Source organism: Limulus polyphemus, unplaced genomic scaffold (genome assembly GCF_000517525.1).
Source record: "Limulus polyphemus unplaced genomic scaffold, Limulus_polyphemus-2.1.2 Scaffold405, whole genome shotgun sequence".
NCBI lineage: Eukaryota > Metazoa > Arthropoda > Merostomata > Xiphosura > Limulidae > Limulus > Limulus polyphemus.
The window spans coordinates 429,204-455,985 of record NW_013666015.1 but is presented as its reverse complement, the minus strand read 5'-3'; the positions used below and the strand labels follow the sequence as shown (position 1 = coordinate 455,985).

At 32.5% G+C, this 26,782-nt stretch overlaps 1 protein-coding gene across 3 annotated transcripts; it reads right to left on the bottom strand.

Moving 5' to 3' along the window:
- Positions 1–9,367: 9,367 nt before the first annotated feature.
- Positions 9,368–17,294, bottom strand: LOC106458028 (actin, clone 403-like). 3 transcript variants are annotated; one of them, XM_013917479.2, is made up of 5 exons: positions 17,200–17,294; positions 14,907–15,061; positions 14,082–14,321; positions 12,400–12,646; positions 9,368–11,409 (listed from the first exon to the last, which is right to left on the bottom strand). In XM_013917479.2, the coding sequence occupies exons 2-5, from the start codon at positions 15,030–15,032 to the stop codon at positions 10,892–10,894; spliced, it is 1,131 nt and encodes a 376-aa protein (XP_013772933.1). In that variant the 5' UTR covers positions 15,033–15,061; positions 17,200–17,294; the 3' UTR covers positions 9,368–10,891. The 3 variants fall into 3 exon arrangements, with proteins under 3 accessions (XP_013772933.1, XP_013772932.1, XP_013772934.1); XM_013917478.2 differs by having other exon boundaries at positions 17,141–17,236; XM_013917480.2 differs by lacking the exon at positions 17,200–17,294 and adding an exon at positions 17,144–17,197.
- Positions 17,295–26,782: the final 9,488 nt, after the last annotated feature.

Below are 26,782 nucleotides of genomic sequence, written 5' to 3'. Positions count from 1 at the left end.
CCCTGTGAGGCGGTCCCCATAGAACCCTTAGGCAAATTTCAGCCATAGAAACAGAGCCCTACATCTGGCCACATCCTTCCCCAGAAGTAAGACAAAAGCACTTGCCAATGCTGAGATTATTGCCTTATGGCCTAGAAAGACACTCAAATAGCTGAGCCAAGAATGAGTCATGGAGCACCCATGGTGAATAATATCTGCTTCATGTGATGCACCACACCTACAAGTAAGAAATATATCCTCTCTGACATGAGAAGTGGGTTGTTGAGGCAATTGAAAGTTTTAGGGAGAGCAAAGATCCAGAAGAACCTGCTGGCAAGATATGGTCTGAATCTCACTGTTCAGTGACCTTAGGTCTCCCAGAACCTATGATCTTGACAACTTCCCAATCAAGATGGACTGTCCAGTCCAAGATGAAATATGGGTCCATCAGGGAAAGTTACACATCCAAACTACATGAGCCCATAATGGAAGTGAAGCAAATATATCTTACAATGAGTGAAAAAGAATTAATTGAAGGGCTTGGTCATACTCTGTGTGTTCCGGGTGGGTCACTGGTCAAACTGAGCAGATCTGGAGACAGGCAGTGATATGCCTGAAACTGGGTCTGTAGGACTCTGGATTTGTTACAACTAAGTAGTTAACGAGAAGTGTCAGGCTTATGGCTGCAGTTACTGGCTAAGATGCCAATTCTAACCTCCTAATTGCTGGGTTGGAGTAATAAGCCAGCTAGGATGGTCGTTTGTTGAGAAACCGATGACTCAAAAGGTGTTTCACACTCTTATTTTCTAAGTGTTTTTGCGAATTGCACTTGGAAAATCACACAGGCACTTAGAAAGCAAGGGTGTAAAATGCCATTATCAGAGTAGTGGTGACTTTTCTGAATATATTGTAGAGTTTCTCTTGTATGGCTCCAAAAAACAGTCAGAGAGAAGACCCTCTGACTTATATAGCTAAATCCATTGAGTTTGAGGACGAAACTGCATGCCAGTCAGGATTTCCAGATAGTCAAAAAGTTGCTGACTGAAAGGGTGCCGCGACATTTGCTTTCTGAGCCATCAAGTGGTATTGTGAAATACGATGCATGTACCGAATTATGTAGTTATCACTCACTCATACTAGCTAAGACAGTTATTGGTCCATGTGACCGATGATTGAAAGGAAATAGCAGTCCTCACTTTCTGAGCAATCTAGTTGTGATGTCAAACAGAATGTATGGGTTACATTGTGTGATTACTACTCAATCGTACCAACTACTAAGGTTGTTTGAATGAGAAACCAAAGGCTGAAAGGAAGTTGCACTAATATGCTTTCTAGGTGTTAATATGATTTTCTCAAGGAAACCGCCACGTTTATCATGGAAAGGCGGCTCTGAAAATCTGCTGTGGGGTTTCCCCTGTACACCTTTAGTGGAGTAACAATGATTCTTGCAAACTTGATACAGTTTCTCCTGTACAAACCTACCAGAGTAGTTGTGGTTCCTGTGAACTTTCTCTGGGTGTTTCTCCTGTAACAACTAGAATGGTCATTGATCGTGCCACCACCAATGACTGAAAAGGCTCAACAACCTCTGCTTTTTGAGCCTCCAAACAGTAATGTAAGATACCATGTATTGCATTACACTGTACAATTAACACTCGTGTAATAGATAGGACAGTTGTTTAGTCAAGACGCCAACATCTTAATGAAATGTTGTGCCTCCCTTTTGTTTTCGATGCCTGACTGAGTTTCCAAGCAAAGATCGCTATCTTTATCAGAATAGCGCTAGTTCATCTGAACAAATCGTGAGGTTCTTCAGGGTGTGAAGGCTTTACTGTGGGTGCAACTTTTTCATGTTAAGCGAGGGAGATATGTTCGTTACAAGCATGTGGATGTGCAAGGTAGCGACAGAAAGAAAACTTTAATACTGGATTGGAACTTTGGTTGAATAGTAGTTCAGATAAATTCTACCAATAAGCGTTTTCTGGCACCTAGCAAAATATGGTGAGTGTCACTGTTCACAGATGGCAGCACATTATTCGATTGTAATGGTTGGAAGACATAAGCTAAGCAGATAGCTCTGCATATAACTTTGCACAAATTTCAAAACACAAACAAACAAACCATCTCCAGTATTCAGAGTTCTAATACTACATGCAGAAGCTAGCCATAAACTTAAATTAAATACAATGGTATTTGTGTTTGTGAGTTTATAATACTTTTTCTCAGTGTTTATATGCTTTTCTTTGTTGTCTTGCATTTATTTCACTCTTTAACTCTGTTGTAACAATGTCATTTCCTTGATAATTTCTTTTAAAATATCTAGCAAAACCAATTTAAAGTCCAGTGGTAAGCTGTAGGCAACATTTATAAATAATATTAACTGCACTACCCTAACATGAAAAAAAAACGTACCTATACAACATCACGGCTGAAACGAAAGCGCACATATTGATTCACTCTATCAGCTAGAAACAGCTCTTTATCTACTGAACTATCTTATTAATATTTCACTGGACCCTGTATTTATGATCTACCTTCGAATTTACTAGAAAATTGACATCAAATCTTTAGAACTTTCGAAGCCAAGTTTAATTTCATTATTACGACCCGCAGCACCCTCTAGTAAAAACTAATTATGACATTAAAAATATAGCTTACAACAATATCACGAATATGTTGCTTATTACATACTTTAACACTTTGGTATTAGAAAAGTCTATTAGACATCACTGTATTTGAATCCCACACTGTTATCTTACGTCATTCTGACTGACTGTGAAGTAATTTTATGTATTACATGGAAAAAATATACTCCTGATTTATTATGATTAACAGAAACGCCGCCCAAAGGGCGGCCGTTTGTGCTAGTAGTTATTAATTGTTGTATTCATACCTCATCGAAAAAAAAATTAGAACAAGTAAACATTTTCTAAAGAAGGAATTTTCTGGGAAGTACTACACGGGAAAAGTGTTCGGATTTTGCTAATATAAACTGTAATGTTTTTATATATTAAAAGTGGTACCCCTTATTGAAAAAATGAGTATTTTTATGAACTCCATTTCTTTAGTACTTTATTTACAAATCACATCAATAAAGATATAATCAAACCCTCACATACAGTCCTAGTAAAAGTCGTGTTCTTGTTGTGAGGAGAATAGTTTTATTTAAAATTGTGTTCTGTGATAAAGAAATGGTTGTTGCACATACCGTAGTTATTTTTCTAATTGGCTGAATCTTGAATATTCAAAATGTGATTTTTTAAATGTATTTTTGTTTTTGTTGCCATTGAATAGATGGTCACAAACATAGATAGGTACATATATACACGCTACGTCCATTACAGTAAGATTGGTGAGCTACAGAGGTTTTGGCTATTGTAAAAAAAAGATTCGTTTCAGTTCTGAAAGACCCAACATAAGTTGCAAACTTTACTGTGTGCCTGTTTTTGTTTGAGCTAGCGATTCAGTTATCTACCGTACGTGGATCTTTTAACTTCTCATTTAGTAATTTAACCACCTTTCAATTTTAAATACATCACACACACACACATATATAAATTTATTATTATAATGTTTATTTCCGTTAAGATAAAAACTTTTCCTTTTTTCTAATTTCAACCATATTCATTTGCTTTATCAATAGCAGTTCAATTCTTACCTCCTGTACGATCAGGCTTTATTTCTGATACCATTCTGCCTTAATTGAAAAAGTTTGTTCTTGCTTGGCTTCATATGTAGCCTTGTTTCTTTCATTCACCAAGGTCCCCCAGTGAGACAGCGGTAAGTTTACGGAATTACAACACTAAAATCCGGGTATCAATTCCCGCAGTGGACAAAGCAAATAGCCCAATAGGCTTTACTCTAAGAAACAAACAAACGAACATTCACTCAGTAACACATCACCGCTTTTATCCTTCCACATACTAGATCTTCGAGTCTATTGTTAAAGTGATCATGTGATTGTGTACTTCATCTGTTCAGAGCTTTGAAGTAACATAAAATGTTACTATGCGCTAGTCTTACTGGAAACCGGTACTGAGCTGATAAAATTTCAAGTTTTTTAAATTATGACCGGTCTTACTGTTATATAATGTAGTTGTTGCCAATGAAGGCGTTTTACACCCCATTCCCTTTTTCAGAATTCATATTGACTGATCATATTCATATATTATTAATCAACAAATAAAAGTCAACACTGTAGCTATGAGTTGGTTATTTTCCACTCAAATCATACCCTTTAAACTACTATTTTGTTTATGTAAGAACATCAAGTAGTTAGCCACCTTAAGGGCTAACTAAAATGTAACATAAATTATTGAACACAATATTTTATGATAAGCTGACTAGCAGTGCTTAATGTCATAATTCAATATAAAATAAAACTAAAAGTTATTTGGGTACCCTTACTATTCGACATTTTTAGTTGCAACCCCTATAATATCTTGTGAGGTTTAGCCAGTTAAATTAATATGATGGTTCTAAATCTATATTTTATGCGAAACTTTTATTACTTTAACTGTTACGTGATTTTATTATTCAAATATCTTGTCAACGTCAAACACTAAATTTATATATGTAATATTAAACCAACATCTCACAATAGATGCCGCCACGTACAAGTATAATTTTCAAAGTGTGATTTCCTTTCCTTAGTGCAAAACTATCTACACAATGGACTATCTACATTCTGTCCACCGCGAGGAATCGAACCCAGAATTTTAACGTTGTAAGTCCCTAAAGTGAAGACGTTTTAGAATTAAGTAGTGTATATACTACACACGTAATTAAAAATTGTCTTTCTGGAAGTTCCGTGGGTGAGATATTACGATTGTGTGCTGAGCATGTGTTCGAATACTGCACTGTATTATTTTTATATAATCTTATAAAGTTACTTACGTATTCAAATATACAAAAATCTTTCAAATCAACAAATAAGAACATTTTGAATAAATTTAGAATAAAGTATCAAATTATGATTACAACATACATCATTCATTTGGCTCAAGATTAAGTCCAAACAATTACATAAAGACAGGACCGGTCCTAAAATACAGATGGCCCAGGTGCAAGAACTAATGGTGGGCCACTCTGCTACATAAATTATATACATATATATGCATGAGAGATAGGAAGATTAGAGACAAAAAATGTAACCATGAATGATGCATCTGAAACTCAATTTTAGTAATGACCTAACCAGTTTTCAACCATAAAAAAGTAAGCAGGTGCAATAATAAGAATGAAAAAGAAAATGTACTTACAAAATTCTAGTTTAAGTGAAATTAAATTTTCTTACACTGTCACTGGCACAATCTTCTATGAGGTTTTTGAAATTGCAACGGTAATTTAGATTTATTTAGATTTTTTTTTTGTGTGTGTGTAGAGTTAGGGTAGAGAAAGTACCATACAAAATTTAAAGTTTTATGGAAAACAAACATTTGAAATGTTACAAGAAGGTTTTAAAGATTACGCCGATTTTTAATCTTAATATGATGTTGTTGTTGTTTGTTATAAAGTACAAAGTTAAACAAAGGGCTATCTGTGCTCTGCCCACCACGGGTATCGAAACCCGATTTCTAGCAGTATAAATCCGCAGACATACCGCTGTGCCATTGGGAGGCTCTTAATATGAAAATCACTTTGTACGCGGACTAGTAAAAAAAAAAAACTCTATATGTTCACGGAAAATCTTTTTTTAGTTTATTAAAAATACTTCACTGAAAATGTGATTTTTTGTATGTGAAAGACTTATAATGTTTGCTGAAAGTCTACCAAATGTTGTGAAGATATACATGCTATATTAAAAGTTAGTAGTATCAAACTATAAAGAGTTTAAACGAGTACAAAGAGGTCATGTGTTCAGTCAAATTGACCGAGCCCGTGTTGAGAAAGTGACAAGCGAAACGAACTAAATAGGGCTCCATTTGATTGTGATTCGGGGTCCCCGGGTGTCTCGCACCCGCTCCACCTCCCTAAGGGCCGGCCATGCTTAAAGAGCTACTTTCTAAAAAGTGAAACAGTGTAATATAAATGTTTAGTTATTAAATACTGCGTTAGATTTGTCGTTTGTAATTTTTAATATTTATACTTTAAACTAAACAATAAAAATAGACTTATTTTTCAAACTGGTATTTTTAGAATGTTATTTAAGAACAAGTATTAAATTATATAACATTCACCTCCTAGACTATTAGACTGGTGAATAAAAGTGGCATTTTTGCCTCATCTGCTATTTCATGAAGAATTAGCCTCAATACTTCAAAGAATTAGAATAACTAGAATTATTTTTTTTTTCATGTTTCATCATAAATTGTCAAAAGCTTTTAATCAAAGTAATACCATTTACAAGTGTAGATATCACTGGTGATATATATTGATTTTATTTGTTACATTTATCAATTTTTTGCTGTTGTATGAAACTTTTTGGAAGCAATTACAAATATGAAAGATACAGAGTTCTATTTCACGTTGCATGCTAATTTCAGTGAATTCCCATAACACAGCAGTTGAATAAGTTATATTAAAATTATTTTTTTGCCTCATCAAGTCGTTATAGGGTGCATCCCCACGTTCACTCATGTTCTGTCTAATAACTGTAATTTCGACAATAGCCCTGCAGCGTATTTTTCACCCCAAAAGGCTTTCTATAGGCTATATAGTATATGATGGCTACGTTTTCCTAGTAACTGTTTCAACATTCCAATTGTACATCTGCATCAGGTAAGTTGTCCAGAAAGTCTCGTAAGGAAAAGCATTGATACTCGTTTCGTTCTTCAGCCACTTGGGGTATGCCATGGACGAATATGAAATGGAAGCAACTTATGCATACATAACATGTTTCGCTTTCCCATACTGAAATCTTCCCTTATCTTGTAGCGTACGGATCCCTGGAAGACGTGAATGGCTTTTGCCAATAATTCTTGTGTCTGTGAATTAATACGTGTGACAACACGCCTTACTCTTCTTATCACGGCTAGGGGTACAACTTGTTACAGGTCTTTTTCTGGATGGTCCTTGTGACTGTAGTTGATCCATATTCCATTGTGTTCCAATATCATGAATTACAAGGAATATCTCAATTTTGGAAATTGTAAATCCCTGTCAGAACACATATTGATGATCTTCGTTATGAATATTTTACGTCGGAATGGTCTATTATATAATTTTCTCAAAAGAGATTAATTTTCAATCGTATCCCACTACCTACTTAACGCCAATGTCAAAACGTAGTTCTGATATATTCTGTTCTACTGTGACTTTATAATGGTTGTGGTTTTCTCGTAACTTGCTGATTTGCATATTCAAAATCATTTTAATATAACGTACTCAACCCTCTCACTTAGACTATACATTTTGGCTTATTATATACTGATATATTATTTTATACACTTACTTAAGTCCTTAAACTAAAGTAAAGTACTGTGTACGATAATGTGAATATTCAACGCCTAAAATTATTTAGGTTAAAATTCTTTTTTTTTTTTTACTAAATCCTTTAGGAGTATAAATAACAATGTTTTTCTTTCCATTGTGCAAATCTCGTATCTTTTAATGGTCTATGCTACTCATCTTCTAATGTAGTTATAGTAATATCATTCATACTTATCAAATTATTAATAAATGTTATTTTACAACATGAATGCTAGCAATAAAATTAATAAACTTGTGGTTACGTTTCGTTCAAGTAACTTTATTATATTCAAGTATTGATATTAAAATTATTTATAAACTTAAGGATCTGGACGCCTGTAGTTTGGCTATTCAAATGGAAATATGATCACACTATAACGGTTTCTCTATGAAATATTCAAAGCGTTGTAAGCAATACAAATCCTTTTGAGAATACCATAAAACATTTTGACCGTAGAATTTAATAGTAATATGTGTGCATTTTATACAATGAGATTGATAAATAATTCCATTATCTAATCGCCCAATAGGAATTCCAGAGAAAATGGTGTTTTTTACATTAAAAGTTAGTTTGCTGAATTTCACACAAAGCTACTCGAGGACTGTCTGCGCTAGCTGTCCCTAATTTTAAATTGATAGACTGGAAAGGCAGGTATTTAACACCAGCTCATTACCAATGAATAATGGAACTGATCGTCACATTTAATTTTCCCACAGTACCACGGACAATCATATTCGGTGATGGGATTCGATCCCGCGACCCACAGATTGAAAATCGAGTGTCCTAATCACCAGAGCCAATTATTAACAAACATTGGGATAAATATTACCAATTAATGGCATACTCTGCCACAACTAAGGAATCCTGCGCTCTTCATTCATTCCAAAGGGATTAACAGTGCCTATAAGAATCTATACTTTCTCACACTGACATTTAGTGTCTACAACCTTTTCGTTCAAGGTTCGCACTCTTTTTCTTCTCTAGCCCTTTCACATTTATTTTATTTCCACCGTCTTTCTTCAGCCACTTAAGATATTAGCTTGTGCTACAATAACTATTCTTTGTGGATATGCTGAGACGCAAATTAGGATCGAAGAAGCAGTATACTGTGTTTAAAATACACCACTAATGATGTTTATGATAACATAACAACAATACTGTTATACATTATGTATTCCAGTGCTAGATATTTATTTGGTCAATTAAATTAGTCTGAAGGCTCATATTCATAGAGAATACTTAAAGCAGAGAAATTATCCAGAATAGTTTCTTTCGTCTCTTTGTTAAATGACATCACTTCTAAGCAAACACTTTCCCATCTTTTCCAAAAACAGTAATATTTAGCAAGTTCCTTTTTTCCATCTTGCATAGATATTCAATAGGACTTGAGTAAGTCAAAATTGTTGAAATTTTACGTGAAATCATTATTTACTCATGTTCATATTCACATTACTAACGTTCCGAATAAATTTGATGTTGACTTCAATCTTGAACAACACATACAACTATCTTCAGAATTCCATAATAATCCCATGAGATCACACTTTTCACCCAAATACAAGACCACCTGTCAAAAGTGATTTACCAATGTTTTTTGTCTTAAATGTTCTTCCTATCATGAATTTACTTTTCATCAAATAAAAATATTAAGCTTTTCAATACATTAACACATTGGGAAAAACTCCCGCCTCCCATCGTAACTGAAACAAGCAGTAAGATAAATATAAAGTGGGTAAAGTTTCCCCAATTTATTCTTTACTTGCCCACTTTTACAATCCATCATTACAGAGTTTGTCTTTTAATATCATTTTATACACACACACAAACAAAATGTTTTAATCAGTTATTTTATTTAGTAATGATCTCCTTACACTAAACAAGCTTTCCAATCCAGAAAAAGGCAGCATATGATCAATCACAAATAAAGATGGCCAACTTAAAACAGTGACATCTCTAAAAAGAATTTTTTAAACCTCCTTTATAAGATTCAGCTCGGAAATAAGTGTTATGCAGATTAACTTATAGGTTTCTTAATTATGTTGATAAATTTGAACGTATAGAAACAATAATGAAAGACATTGCAAGGTCAGGTTATTTTGAAACGCAAGTACTATACACTAAACTGAAACATTTCAAGAGTACAAAAATACTCCATGATGCTCTGGATTAAGTTGAAACCAATCTTTGGAGAATAAACCTTTACTTAGCATGAGATGATTTGTTACAAAGGTGCAACAGTTGTTTAGTTAAGATAACCTGAATTGACTTGTGTACACTCATGGTCATATAGACGTAACAAAAGAAAATTCCTGGACCCATAATCAAACTTCTGTGCATGACTGAACTTCCCTTTTGGTTCATTAAACGTGACCCCCAACAGAAATGAAATTGAATTTCTTTTTTTTATTTACAACTGGAATTTCTGAACTTTTCAGAACCATGACTTAACAACAGCCATTTTTTTCAGTACTATCCACGGTTTCAATTTGTTGCTTGTCATTTACTCTCAACAGTAAATGTAATTTCTAGTGCTTTCTCCAAACAGTCATACCCAAATTTGTTTTTAACCAAAATATAAACTTTTTCTAGCCACTCAGTAAAATTTGTTATTTTTTAAATTCATCCCATCTTTAAATTGAATTAAGATAAATTTTTAATGGAATGGTAAAATAGGCAATACCCCCCCCCCCTTCTCCCCAAACTACTGTGAATAACAGTGGACATTAAAACAGAAATCAATGATTGGCAGAAAATTATCATCCCTATTGGTAGGAAGCTCAGTGTTTTGAGATTAACAAATTAGAAAAATATTATTTAAATTTATTAATACAAACTCAAAACAAATAGATCTCACTCTGTGGTTCCCTACCCACTTTATTTTTTAAATTAACTATATTACTAGGTTCGTTTCAGTTTACTATTTTTATAGATTCATATAAAAATCTTACAAGTTGACTGGGCCTGCTGCATGTCTTTATAATCATTTAGTGAACATAACTAATTGGTGTATGTGTGTGTGTGCGCATACACAAAAATTATAAATATACATTTGCACAACATATTATACTGCATATATCAAATACTTTAACTAGATATATCAAAGTAACTAAATGACAACTTATGCATATCAAGAAAAATTTACTAGAATATTTATTAATATATTGTGTACAATTCTACAAATATTTTAGCCAGACACAGACAACTCTTTTTAAAGACACATCCTTCCACTTAGGAAGATCATTACAGTATAAAATAAAAATAAATTAAGTACACAAATATAAACATATTTATGGAATGCAGAAAGTTATCTGGAACAAACAAGCATTGTGCAAACTGTCAACCAAAAGAAACTTAGCTCTTCAGTTTTGATGGAAATTTAAATAATTCAAATACAAATTTAATTCAGTGTTACATAAAGCATCTTTTAAAGATTTGTCTTAGCCCACTGATTATTCTTTGCCTGATATTTTTTGTAACATAACTGCAAAATGAAGAAGCATTTTAGAAACATTTTCTGTGAACAATACTGGGTCCAGAATCATCATACTCTTGCTTGGAGATCCACATTTGCTGGAATGTAGAGAGTGAAGCTAAGATTGAACCTCCAATCCAAACTGAGTATTTTCTCTCAGGGGGAGCAATTATCTTAATTTTCATAGTGCTAGGTGCTAAAGCTGTGATTTCTTTCTGCATTCTGTCAGCAATGCCAGGGAACATAGTGCTACCACCTGACAGTACAGTGTTTGCATACAAGTCCTTACGGATATCAACGTCACACTTCATGATAGAGTTGAAAGTTGTTTCATGAATACCACAAGATTCCATACCAAGGAAAGAAGGTTGAAATGTAGCTTCTGGACAACGGAATCTTTCATTTCCAATTGTGATGACCTGGCCATCAGGGAGTTCATACGACTTCTCTAAAGATGATGAATTAGCAGCAGTACCCATCTCCTGTTCAAAATCCAGAGCTACGTAACACAGCTTTTCCTTAATATCACGTACAATTTCACGCTCAGCTGAAGTAAACAAAGAATAACTTTAGATATTAAGCCAAACTTTACAATATTAGAAATGTTAAGATTTAAATGAAAAACCAAATGTGAATTTATTAAAACCTATTTTTGGAAAGAATTGTCCACTCACAACTTGTTTTACCTTTAGGATTGCCATCTTTCAATTATCAACAGCACAGAGGGGAGGGAGGTAAATCATATTGTGTGTTCCTTTTTATTAAAGTACTTTAAACCATATTAACAAATTTTGCAAGTCAGTTAATACACTGTAAGAATGCAATGCTTATCAATGTATATGAACAAAGACCTTCTCAAATTTATAATTCAAAGCTAAATTATCAACCAATAAATTTAGGATTGTTTTGTCATTATTGCTTATTCTCTACTTTTAAATAGGTTACCTCTAAACTTTCTAGTTCTACATATTTGTATGTCTCAAGATGTTATTTGTCATATTAGATCTTTTTAAGTTTTTAACCTTTTTACCAAGTTTATTTTAACAGCCTCAGCGACTATTCAAAACTGGAATTGTTATTCAGGATACTAGTTGACATACAAAGTCACAACAATCTGGACTGTATTTTCCCACAGAACCTTAACAAGTTTCAACTTTAAATCTTTAAATTACATGTGCCATGCTTTACTAACTACATTGAAGTAATAAAGGACAACATAATTCTTTGACTATTACTAAATGCAGATGACATCTACCAGTAACACCTCAATCCCAAGCTATTTGCTCAAGCTTAAGAAAGGAAACCATTCTATTGGATTAACATATTAATAAAGTGAAATCAAAGGATGCCCAAGGCAGAGAATAGTTTAAATATTTTTAATTAATTGAAACAGAATGAGAAAGCAAATCACCTTAATATAAAGGACATGATTATATAAAGTAATAGAAATTATATGAAAACTGTAACAGAAAACACTTAATTTTCCTCCTTTTGAAAACACAGGCTTCTAAGAATGTAATATACAAAAAAACAATACCTGTAGTAGTGAAACTGTAACCACGCTCTGTCAAGATTTTCATAAGATAGTCAGTAAGATCACGTCCAGCCAAATCCAACCTTAAAATAGCATGTGGCAAAGCATAACCTTCATAGATGGGCACAGTGTGAGAAACACCATCACCACTATCCAACACAATACCTGTGGTTCGACCAGAAGCATACAGCGAAAGTACTGCTTGGATGGCTACATACATGGCTGGAGTGTTGAAGGTCTCAAACATAATCTGGTTAAATCAAAAATATTTTTCAGTCCCATTAGAAATATAAAGCACAATGAGTTATCTTTCATTAACTCTCCTCATATACTAATTCAAGTATTGGAATGAAGTTTACTTCAAAAATGTGCCAAAGAAAGGCATTGTGATGCTCGCTGTACCCAAATATCTTTACAAATGTTTAGAACTTCTATAATTATATGAAACATTAATCAAGTTAAAATCTGAGAACAAGAAAGTATAAATAGGCAAATTAGAGTAATTATGTAAAAATGTTAACCTTTTCATAAAATAAATGTTTCCTAAAATAAACTTGTTAAAATGCTTATAGTTCACATGTATAATACCAATATATTTTTAAATGACTTTTGGTTAACACATGATGATACAAAAGCTAACAACCCCCCCAATAATAAAAACTGAAATTGAAGTAAATGACTTGTTTTTAATCCAAGTGTATTGCAATTGTATAATTCAAAAGAATTACATTACGTACAGTACAACAATAGTAGTAATTTTAAGAATTTCTTAAGTAAATTAAACAGTACTCCTATGTCTACACTACTAAATTTTAAATTTCATTCTATTCATACAATAATCATGAAATAAGTATGAATTTTTACATTCAAATCAAGTTCAGATTAAAACATTTTGTCTATTAATTTCATATAACAGTGCAACTGCAACATTTAAAAAAAATTAATGAATGTATAAAATCTGCACCTAGAGCTTTCTTCACGGTATTTGTAATGGCAAACATGCTAATCTCAATTCCATGATTTAAACTGTTTATTCAGTGATCACAGTCTGCTCTCCTCACAGCAGTTATGGCTTTGATAATATTAAAGAAATCAGTTCTGTATTAAAGTTTAACAGACTATTTTGCAATACATAATTATTTAAGTTATTTCACGAAATTTTCTTTTTCATACTGAAAGCTATGCTTGTCAGTAGCTTCTAGCATCATAGCTATTGTCTAGCTAATAGATGCAAGTATGGACATTATGCTTTTGCAGTCACAGGGACAGCATAAAATTATATATATATATATATTTGCACTCGATACTGAAGTTTTACGGTTTTCACTAACTTAAAAGAGGAGACATAACAGTAGCTTAAAAACAAACAAATCTTAGTACTACGCACAAATTTGTAGTTTTACTACAATATGTTTGAATAAATAAATAAATATTACAAACAAGTGTTGCAAATTAGTCCAAAGTAACAATGTTGAACAATAAAAATTAAATAAGTTTTAAAAATAATTGAAAACTACAGTATGACAAAAACAGAATTAAAAGACTTCAATTTTTAAGATATAGTCCAGGTGCTTATGTGAAGTTTAATATGCATAGGAAATCAAGAGAAACGCTACTTTCTCAATTGAGTACATCAGTTAAGATCTGCATTCTGAATGTTCAAATAACAGTCTATTAATAATTACCTGGGTCATTTTTTCTCTGTTGGCTTTGGGGTTAAGAGGAGCTTCCGTCAATAATACAGGATGTTCTTCAGGAGCAACACGGAGTTCATTGTAGAAAGTGTGATGCCAAATTTTCTCCATATCATCCCAGTTTGTTACGATACCATGTTCAATTGGGTACTTCAGTGTGAGGATACCACGTTTACTCTGGGCTTCATCTCCTACATAACTATCCTTCTGACCCATACCAACCATTACACCCTGAACAGAAGAAAAAGATTGGCAAATTAAATTTAACCTTAATACATGACCCAACATACTATCATGAAAACAATTTGAGATATTAGGCTTCTTAACTGTACCATTACATAGTATAAACAAATGCTGTGTACTAATATCAATAACAAAATGTTCTGTAATAGCATATTAAGTTTCTTTTTTTTTTTTATTATCTTCATAAAGACTTATTTGTTTTCAACTACATATATAAAAAGATAAAAAAATAAAATAGCTTCTGAAACTAAACCTTATTCCTATGACTGAACTTAATAAAATTATTTATTTCTTCCCCAAAAATATCTCCAGAAATGAATATAGAAAATACTTTTGTTCCATTACTAACACAAAAAATACTACATAAGGAAACTAATAAAATCATAATATACACACTCAAAATTTTAGATTCTATAATATTCATATAACCTTACAAGAACCTTTACCAATTTTACCTTTTTTGTTTTTAAATCACATTAAATAGCTTCAAGTAACTCTCATAACTAAGTAATATTGACACACAAATGTAGAAATTACATGTTAATTGTCACTCATGAATGTGAATGCACTCACCTGATGTCTGGGTCGACCAACAATAGATGGAAATACAGCACGAGGAGCATCATCTCCTGCAAAGCCTGCCTTACACATTCCAGATCCATTGTCAATTACAAGTGCTGCAACGTCGTCGTCACACATAATGTACTCTTTTGGTGAGAATAAGTTATCTGTGCAAAATTAAAAAATCCAATAAAGTAATCAAACATACCTATGTTTGAAACTTGATAAATAAACCTACTACAAATAATCCAAGATTCATCACAGTACAATTAAAGATGCTGTTAAAATCATGCATTAATTTTTTTCTTTTTACATCAAGTACATTTAACAATATTGATTTAACATACTCAGTACAAACAGCCAACAAAACTATAATGTTGAAACTATAAAAAAATAAGGAAGTGATTAAAAATGTGATCATGAAGAAGAGTAAGCCTGCAACTATAAATCAATATTTGAATCATATTTGCTAGATATTTCTAGCTCTACTCTAGTCAGAATGAGATGAAGCTTGAAGAAAGGCACTGATAGTGATACCTTCTGATTCTAGTAATATAAACTGTGATAGTAAGCACCACTAATTACAGCAAAGAACAGTCATACTTCAGTAATATTTAATACAATATATAAAATACTGATGAGCTTGAAAAGTAACTTCAATAATCTGCTTTCTTAATTTACCTAGCCAAGGATTGCAAAATTACTACTGCAAGTTCATAAAACTGCAAGATATTATACTGAGTTTTCCAAGCTTTTATCTTATTAATTAATAAGTTACAGTTACAACTCAAGGTAAATGCATTCTGACACTGACTTAGAATATTGTGCATAGTTCTGGTCACTTTTCTTTTACTAAGAAATGATACTGACTTTTTGGAAAAGGTTCAGAGGAAGGTTACAATTACTAGGATGATTTCAGGGATTGAAAGATTATCTTATGAGGATAGATTAAGATTTACTTTCTCTTGAGAAAAAAAAGTTTACAAAATTCAATAGGATAAAGGCCTTCCAGATCTTTGTACAATATTCTGAGGACAATACGATGAAAGGATACAAGTTTAAGATTTTGGAAATACAAGCCAAGCTCCACTTAAAAGGTTTTTTTTCTAACAGGGTAACTAAGTTTTGGAATGAGTTGCCATCACCAATAGTGATTGTCTATACTTTAAAAGTAAAAGAGGAATCAATGCTTTCCTGAAAAATAAAAGGTTGGTTTAAGATTTTACACTTTTTTCTCAAACATGAGACCACCTTGAACTTTGAAGTTGAACTTGAAGGACCAAATGGTTCCTTGTCGCCTTTATTAGTTCATGTTATAATGTACCAATAAATGCCTAAACCCTAACTGAATTATGTTCACCCTACACAGGAAAAATTATACATAGTTGATAATGATATGCAATGTAAGCAAATGTTCCAACACTTTAAAACTTTAAATATACGTCTAAATCATCAATAAATGAATCAATACGATATTCATAAGCCCACTAACTATAAGATACAGATCTCGTATTGGGTTAATTAGAAAAACTTTAAAAATGTGCAACTTATTTATCTGTGTAGTAATACTCCTAATAATATTATAAATACTATTAATAGTGCTAATACTATTGTATTTGTAGGTTTATATTTAATTTACAAATTTAAGTATTTAACCTCGTTAAATTAAAACTACATGTAAATGCCCAGCCAATAGTAACAACAGATCATTGAGCCTTGTATTACTATTATTGTATTAGTAAAGACATGGGTTATCACCGGTTTGGCGGGAAGTAAGCCAAGAGATTTACTTCTAAAAGTTCTAGTACTACTATTAGTCCTAGCTAAAGAACATTAGGCTTTGGAAAACTTCGTCGCTAACACTAGTAACGGTAAGTTAACGTTACCGCTGCGTCAGTTTTAATTTTATATTATAACTTAACACAGTCACTATATACTGGAGAGGAAATTGCACCTTTCTTAGACTTATTACAATTTACGGCTTTACACTTTTACAATAAGTAAGATTTGTTTTTAGAACAGGTACGACGTTACGATCACTGGTGCGATCATTCTCAGACTAAACTACACAAGTTTTAGCTGTAACTTGTAAGTTATAATAAAATATACTTATTCAGTAAGTAAACTCAAAACGAAACTATTTCTTAGACTATAGTTTTATCTAACCCACAAGTTCAACCCACGAAAATAAATACTTCACATAACCAAACTTTACATTAATAAACAAATTACAATTTTACACTCACAACCTCTAGTGTAGCTTCCTCCTAACCGTAAATATTTCGAATAACTAAAACCAACGTACCAAACAAGCAGCTTTTAAGTCTTCCTCTAGTCCAGCAATAATTTGTACCGGTGACATTACTAACTTTTTACCATATATGGAACTATGCAACTGTAACACAACAACTGATTTGTTATATGATTTGTCTACTCATGTTAGCTTCGTCATCAGTAACCAATCATAAAATGCTGTTTGTTTGATGTCCATATATGGAACAAACGCTACTATTTGACCTAAAATTCCGTTTCAAGTTAGGCATAATAACTATATATCATACCAGAATGAGTAAGTTAAACTGACTGACAGAAAACGTTCCATCATGTAACGTGCAACGTACAATTAAGAAAGCGAGCCTACTGGATGTAGTTTTTAGTTAGATAACTGTATGTGTATGAATTAAGCTAAAGTGAACAGCTATAAATTACAGTACAACTTATAAAACTAAAACACTTAGCTTAATATTAATACTGGCTTTTGCTTCCACTAAAGTTTTAATTTTCCTCAATGATAAGTTAGAGCAGTTTTGAAAGTTAGATTTATTGACAGTTGATGAAGTGCCTCATTTCATATAAGTTATCTACATAAATATAACAATACTGTCTGTTGTCTGTTCATGTAACTACTTCGCAGGGTGTGGATGGATCTTCATCAAAATTGGTTTGCAGTTCATGAAGTACATGCGGGGGAACCGATAAATTGTCAGTTTTGCATTTTGCGGTTTTTATTGGCGTTTCTTTTTTTTCACTACCTCACCTCCTGTGGATGAATCTTCATCAAATTTAGTATGGTGGTTCATTGGGTCCATGGGGAGATACATACAAATTTTCAGTTTTGTATTCTGCATTTTGCGGTCTTCATGGGCGTTTTTGCTATTTTTACTACTACTACGCCCCCTGGTGATGTATCTTCATCAAATTTGGCATGAAGGTTTGTTAGATTCATGCGGAGTTACATACAAAATTGCGGTTTCACATTTTGTGTTTTGCAGTTTTTATGGGCGTTTTTTTACAATATATATATAGGGAAGAAACGTTTCATGTCCTGAGATAATCTTTCATTAATCATTAATTTACATAACTTCCGTAGAGGAGACAGGTACTCCTGCTAGTTATTAATAAACTTCGGGAATGAATGTACACCCCTCCTATTTTACTTATGAAAATTATGTAGTTGCGTAAAAAAGCTTCGTACAGCAATTCACAATTTTTGTAAGCCTATGGAAACTGAATACGAACTCACATAATTGTGTGCTGCCTAATCACAAACATAATAAAATCATACTATAACTTGGAAGAGGTTTGATTGTTTGTCCTCTAACTCCTCTCAGGCTTTTGCATATGGATCTGTCAAACATCGTTTAATGAACTAGGAATGATTCGGGATGTGTCAAAAACTTAGTTTTATTTTAAAATTCACAGATTTCACAACTTCAAAGATGACTAAATATAGATCAGTCAATGAGGTGGCCATTAGGGGTGCTGATGGGATTTATCCAGTTCCACTTTTATTACACGGGGTATACATACAGTATATGTACTTTCAATCATAACTGGCATATTTAGATAAAAACAAGAACACTTTTTATATTCATGAGTGGAAAAACATTAATTCTACAATTGCATTTCGTTTTCAAATCCCATCAATCATTTGAGGGATTTCTTTTTCACACATTGTTTATGCATACTTTCAAGATAGACGTATATTAAGTGAGATGTTTTAAAGTCAGATGTTACTTATTGCTTTTCGATAAAATAAACTAAAACAAAAGTAAAATGTTATTTAAATAATCAAGCCCAGTGGACATGAATATTTTTATTCTTATGTACTTTCAATGTATGTATTGCCTCTGGCATATTTCGGGAAAACAAACACATTGTTATATTCATAACTATTAAACATTTCGTTTCCAAATCTCCTCAGTCATTTGAGGAATTTAATATTAATTGATGCAAACACCTCATAACAACACCTAACGACAGTGTATGCTTTATTGTGAGACACCTGAATATACATATTCTTTCTTTTTTTTGTATTTTACACGTCAGTCAAGGTGTGATCATGACAAAGAAAGTAGCAAGAGAAGTTTATCGAGAACGGAAAGGACACCTGAAAGAATAAAGTTTGTGAGGCTTAATGAAAATGAAACTGTTAGGTCTTCGAGAATTGAACGTCAAAGGAAGCGACAGTGTGAAAGAAGTTAAAGTGAATCAGAATCAGAAAAATCAACAAGATTTGTTACAAGAGGTGTAAAGGTAAAATGAGACAGAGCAAGAAAGAGTTGCGAGGCTTGCTGATAAGCGACAAAGACAGGATGAGTAAAGGGAAAGTGAGATTGGGCAAAAAAGAGAGAGAGAAAGAGAGATCTGAGAGTTGCTGGGAGGATGCAACGACAGGATGAGCAAAAGCAAAATGTAACTAAGTAAGAAAGAGCACTGGGTATTGCTATTCAGAGGCAAAGACAAGTGAGGTTTGGTGATCAAGCTATGAGACAGTGCCAGTTAATTAAGGAAACCCAAACAATTAATGCTATCATGTCAAATCAAAGCTACAAATCCCAGTAAAGACGTAGTCATGGATAAAACGAAATAGTTCCCCTTTTCTATAAAATCGATAAATGAACCATATAAATGATTTGTTAACTTTCATAAATCTCTCACCGTGCATCGCACTGGTACATATACTAGTATTTACCAAATCCATCTTGCCCAAATATTATTCTTTGGCGGTAATTCGTTTGAAGTAACAATACATATTTAAAAAGATTAACATAAGCCTACAACAATTACAATGAAGTAGCCGTTTTTGAAATAAAGATAGAGAAATAAAACGACTTTCATTCCACGGAATACTAAAAAACTTTATTTCAGCCAACGTTTCGCACTTTCGACCTCATCAGAAATAGTAGTACAAGAACAATCAAGTAGTCAGGTAAAATAAGATTTGTCATACAAATTAAGAGAAGTGTGTGTGTGTATGGGGGGGGGGGCATCTGCAGTTAATGAATGATACTATAAAGCGGGTTTTGTCTGTTTGTCAATCAAAAACGAAAAACAATCACATATATTAATATTTTCTTTTGTTTGCATTAATTAAAATTAAACCTTAGTTAGATATGTATTCTGTTTTTTCTTAATTAATGATACTCTGTATCTTCAATTCAGTTACCCTAATTAACTCAGAAATAGTCTTTTCCCCAGTGGCTCAGCAGTAAGTGTAAAGGGTGAAAACGTTAAAAACCGGGTTTTGATACCCCTGGTGGATACAGCACAGATAACCCACTGTGTAGCTTTGTGCTTAACAAGTACAAGCAAACAAATAGACACAGTGTATTTAACACAGCATCTTACATATCAAAACAACAACCTACTTTTTTGATCCTTAATTTTCTTAAATCATATAAAACTTTGATTTGTTATTCTCACAAACCTGTCAAATTATTAATAACCCATGGTGCCCAAAATATCTCTTAAAATTTATTCAATTTACTGCCTACATATTAGGCTAGCTGCACTCTGTCCGCCACAAAGAATCCAATTCCGGATTTAAACGTTGTAAGTTCTTAAACTTACCGCTTACCCTAACAAAGTTTATTTTAGAGGTATCAGAATTAATCAATGAACTTTCCTTCATTTTACATAAAGCCTGCTGTCTGTTACCACATCAGCTAGATTAAACTATTTTTTCCCAAGAAAGGCATAGTTGTATCGAGCTGTGGATCAAACGATCCAAGGTTCGAGTCATGATGCTACTAAAACACAGTCCGCACTTTCAACTGTGGGCATATTTTATAATACCAAGTTCACTCCACAAGCCCACAGTAGCACAGCGGTATGTCTGCGGACTTACAACGCTAGAAACACAGATAGCCCAATGTGTAGCTTTGTGCTTAACTTCAAACAAACAAACACTACGCTTTGTGTATATGTAAAGAAAGGGTTTGTGTTAAAAGTTCTGTAATAAAGTTTGTTTACGTGTATAGCAGTTCATACTCTTTCATCTTTTGTATGTTTAATTAATCTGCTTGATATTTTTTTCTGAAGAAAGCTTGAAGCCAAAACGTCAGACCAACAATAACTTTGTTTTCTATAATTTTTGTGGATACTTTTAGTTCTACTTGACGTTCAATCATAATTCATATGAATTATTGGGATGTAAACATCAACTACATCCAATAATATTTAAAGTTTAATTTTTAAAAGTAATATAAAAGTTAAGTAATCTGAATTTTTACTTACTTATTAGGGGTCTCTTATCAACTAAACCTACAGGTTATTTTTATAACCAAAACCTACGACTTTCGCTTTATAAACTATTAGGTTCTATTATTTTCATACAGAACTAGAGTAGTAACTTATAAACTAAGACATATTGTAGATAAATTTTATAGTACATAAGAATTATACAATACAATATTCAACTTAATGTTTTCCTGATTCTTAAAGCTTCTTTTAATTCTTTTACAGATAGTTTTAAAATAATCCTGGCCATTTTTAGCCACACTCGTTTGCTATTGTGTATATTTGTTCTTATTAAATCGTTATTGTACGACTTTTGTAGTTTTGAGTAGAAGAAGCTATTTATTGATGGTCACTCTCTGACCCATTTGTCTAAGTGTCTTTCCAAAAATGTTCCTTAAGAGTATTAATCCACATTTTCCAAATCTAGATGTTTAAGTGGTATTAAGTGTGTGATATGCATGCATATTGTATATCTTCTACCTCCTTTCATTAACATAGGAATTTGATTTTTTTAATTTATCCTGTTTCTTTGTAGTTTTTGCATAAACATGTGGCTTTTGTTGTTTTCTAGCAGATAGTATATATTTTGGATGTTGCTGAAACGTTGCTTATTGTATAGGATATGTCATAAGCAGCAATGCCCTTATCTGGCCGAGTAGATTATATCTAAATGTTATAGCTTTTGCATTTTCTAAGTCTCTAAGAGAATTACCAGTCACGTGGTGACACTTATTGCTCATGAGTAAAACCAAGGTTTCCTGTTTAGTACAGAGCATCTGTTTCAGTCAGAATAGATATATACATAGATCTGCATGATTAGATACATATCAAGAAACAAAAGTTGTTGATCAATTCACAAGTCCGATAGAAAGTTAATTATTTAGTATTTAGGCAAGTATATATACTTTTTTTTTTGTTTGAAATATGATAAATCACGTGTCCAGTCTGTTTAGTTTCTTAGGAAAAGTGCGGAGTAGGAGAGAACAGGTTTCCAGAGAAATATATATCAAATAGTATGGTTTAGGATAGAAACCAGTGTTTGTGGGTTGCCTAGGTGAGGTAGGCTATTTTGTTTATTTAGTGTTCCTTTCCTTAATGAAATTGCTTAAACTAGTTACAACATCGAAAGTATTTACTTTTATTTTATTTTAACTTGTTTTTCATTAGTATACTTTTATTATAAAGATTGATTTGCATTGCTAACTTAAATTTTGTAATTGGGCTTACGGTCGAAAATATTGTTAGCAGTGAGGGTACCCAACTGATGAAATAATGAGTTGTAATCTTACAGAAAACAAATACGTAAAAATAGTATAGTTGATTTACCATATTGACGACCAGGTTGATTTTTAGTTTCGCTATGAATACATAGCTTACTTTGATCGGAAGTTATTATTATTAATTTAAATTGCAGCCTTTTAGCTAAATTTAGATTTATTTCACAATTCTCCTGTTCGATCCTCTCATTATAAAGTGAACCTATTTGATACTTGAATAAAATCACTTGACTTGGGAATATCATAAGTGTAACTCAATAAGATTCTCTTGATTCATTATTTTACAAAACATAATATTTTGATTGAAATAGATACACAACTAGCATCATACTATTAAACAGATGGGACGAATAACTGAATTAAAAATAAAAATGTCACGTTTTGTGTATTGATATCTTCTCTTCTACCTTCCTAAATCTATGAGTGGAAAAAAGTGTACAGACCAGTACGAAACTACTAAAGAGATGATATTTATTAACCTACCAGTAATTACTTTATGATAATCTTTGCGTTCTGCCTTGGCATAATAAAACCAGTTAAGATTCAGTAAACAATCAACACACCTCAGATTATTAACCAACAAATGGTCAAGCATCTGATAGCAAAATTTCAATCTCTCATCTTTAAAATAGGCAAAAAACACCTATTAATTAAAGGATAACCAATAGAGTGGCTAGAACCAAAAAGCCTAGTTGAGGGCTATTATAACTAATTAGGGATACACAACGGCATCTGGGAAATGGATGTACTGTAGAAATGAAACCATGCATTTCATGTGTGGCTATAGGACTAATTGTCAAAAGCGGGACAGCTCAAAGAGAAACGTTTAGGCTTAATTTAGGTATAATTGAGTGAATATTTGATTATGCCAATTTACAGTCAAATACTAACAATGGGATCGTGAAACTAAATTTTTAGTTGCCGGGTTCCCATAATCTATTTAGTGTACGTGGAAGGATGATGGTTCCCAGTGGCCATTTCAACAGTCCGATTGCATGAAAAACCACAGACGCAGCATAAGGCCACTTGACCAGGATGTCTTCATATGGAATAGTATGAATACCCGTTTAGCCCCCAGTGGCACAGCGGTATGTCTGCGGACTTACAACGCTAGAATCCGGGTTTCGATGCCCGTGGTGGGCTGAGCACAGATAGCCCATTGTGTAGCTTTGTGCTTAATAACAAACAAAGAATACCCGTTTCATTCTCCAACTGTTTCAGGTATACAACTATTGAACGGATATGTCATAGAAGCAACATGTGAACACGTGACTTTGTCACTTTTCCAGGCGAATTCTTCTCGATGACGTTGCATACTGTTGCCTGGATTCTCAGTTGTTACACTTCACTTTGCTTACCAAGACTTGTTGCAAGGCTCTTTAGGGTTCCCCGAGCTTATCCATGTGACTTTTTCTCAAATGCTATTAAGTACAAAAGATATTCCCTTTTTGGAAAGTCTAAATCCCTGATCTAAAAACATATTTATAATATGAATATATGGATATTTTGGATCGGAAAGAGCTGTTACATATCTTTGCCAAAAGCCATCAATTTTCGATGCATACAATCTAAGTATCTTCTATATATACTTTATTTCAAATTAAGATAAGGTAATTACCCATGACAATTCAATAAAGACAACAAACATTTTCTACGCCTTGTTCTGAAAGACGTTTTACACGTTCCTGTCAATTTTCAAGCAAATTCGTGCAGCCAATTCTGAGAACACCTAAAATCCTTTTAGTCTATATTTTGGGGAAACTCTCAAGATTTCTTCGAAGATTTTTTAGTTTATATTCTATGGGGATCAAGAGTTTTTATCAAAAGGTTTTATCAAAATCTATGAGAGGAACTAACAAAGTAAGTAAACACACACACATATATATAGCTACAACTGAGAATTACTCTATAGAAGTGATATCCACCCGATCACCCGGTGGTAAATCTGAAGAGATACAACACAAAAAAACAGTTTTCGACATCCGCGGTGGGCAGAGCACAGATAGCTCATATTGTAGCTTTGAGATCAACGATAAACAAACCTTTCAGTTATTGTCCTTCAACTTACTTAAAAAATAGTAATATAGTCCTTTAAAAAATACATATTGTATCAAAATCCCAATGAACTACAGCTACATATTTTTTCTTCTAGAGATTAAATATAACCTTCACAAAAGTACGCTTGAGAAACCAGTGGTCACACATGAAGACATTGTCCTTTTGTCTTAGAATAATGAAAAAAATATAGTTGTTAACGCAAGCTTGTTGAGTCAAGTAACTGCACAGCATCTTGAACTCTATGCTTGACTGTAACGGTGGCTTCCAGGTATTTTTCAAGGCTAATTCATAGGACACTAACGCCAGGTTGTTAGCTATCGTAACCCTCGGGGTTTTTAAAACGAGGAATTAAATAATCACACTTGGGTCATAAAGGAATAACAGACGAAAACGATTCTATATTCATCTAATTTCTCTTCAAAATCCGAGCCTTCTAGCTCAAAACACAGAAAAAACTGTGGTTGCTAGGAAGTTATTTAATTTTATTTTTATCTTTTAATAAAAAAAAATATTTGAATATCTATTAGAATACGGTAGGTCTATTGTATGTTGTGTATTCTTTTTCTGCGTCTTGAAACTGAAGTCAGTAGAAATCTCCAACAATTTGACACTGTACATTATATTCAAAAACACCATATATATACCTTATAATTTTGGATGGCAGTAAACTGCCAACAACAATACTTTACTGTTACACCTTGTTTTATAAGCTGACTCAAGACAAATTGAGAAAATGTGTAGGGTGCAGATAAATACTTCTTTTTTTTTTTCAAAGTTTAGGGAACATTGAGTTAAATAACGGAAAGTAAATATTAAGTAAAATATATATGCATATACGTATGAAAGAAATTCAGTTATTAGGATTTACTGCGCAATTGAAGTTGACGATCTCCCTTTTACTCACACTAAATATTTTTGAATACTATGAGTCTACAGGTCGTGTTACGCATTTTATGATATCTTTTAATTAACTCTTTATATTTTCATATATTAGCCCTATTTAAGACAATCTATAACAGGAGAAAGCTTATGATACAGCTCTGCTTACCTTTTACTCTTTTTTTTAAGTTTAGAAGTATTTGTTGTAATTATATACATTTGGGGTAGGAAACTTTTTATAAGATGGTTTTTACAACAGCATTGATGACAGGGGGAAACAAAATAAAGATTCCTTTAGCTATAATTTGTTTTAGAAGAGAACCGACGCAATAACAACGAATATAGATACTTATTCAAGTATCCAAATAAATCTAGACATTGAATAACGCTTTTGAGATGTTCAGTAAATATACGATTATAAATTATGTAAATAATAAACATATGTTTACAGGAAATAAAGTGTACATGGATTGTTATTAACATAGTTTTCTTGCTTGACAGTTACGAATAACGTTCTAATCTTTTGCTGTTATAGTTCACAATTCTAATCTTCCCATATAATACGCTTGCCATGACTGTTTTATGTCATATATTTCGCTAAGAATTACATAGTTATATCCCAGCTACATCTTCTAGAGCTCAGGCAAGGAAGGAAAAAAAAACGTACTGACGTTAAGTGGATTACAGAACATAACAGAAACTTCGTATTTCGAATGATCTCAGTAAACTTTGTTTCTAGAAAACCGTACTAATTCACATAAGAAAAAAGGTTCATAAATCCTGAAGTTTTGTTACAAGTTCCAATTTCCTGGCAAGTTTTCTAATTTAATAGACAATTTCTAGGTAATACGAAAAGGTCAATTTGTTTTGATTAGATCATTCTCTGAGACTAAATGGCTTCAGTTTATTATTTATATTTATTCGCACAATCATATCAATAAATTTCGTCGAAACTTTATAATGCTAATATATAACACAATAATAATGTAGGAAAAAGCTAATCTGATGCACATCTGAATAGTTTATAATATTTTATCTAGAAAAATAAAAAATGAACTTAAGATCCTTTCGCAAGAAACTGTATATAACTAACTTGCATTTAATATGATAAATCAAAATTTCAGTGTTTCGTTTTATTATTATTTTTTCATC

What these genes read in the sequence shown, in the direction of transcription:
- LOC106458028 (XM_013917479.2), bottom strand. Translation starts at nt 15,032, where the DNA reads ATGTGTGACGACGACGTTGCAGCACTTGTAATTGACAATGGATCTGGA. An exon ending in TTGGTCGACCCAGACATCAG is followed by an intron (nt 14,322 to 14,906) that starts GTGAGTGCATTC and finishes TCTTCTGTTCAG; the next exon opens with GGTGTAATGGTTGGTATGGG. An exon ending in TTACAGTTTCACTACTACAG is followed by an intron (nt 11,410 to 12,399) that starts GTATTGTTTTTT and finishes TGTTTACTTCAG; the next exon opens with CTGAGCGTGAAATTGTACGT.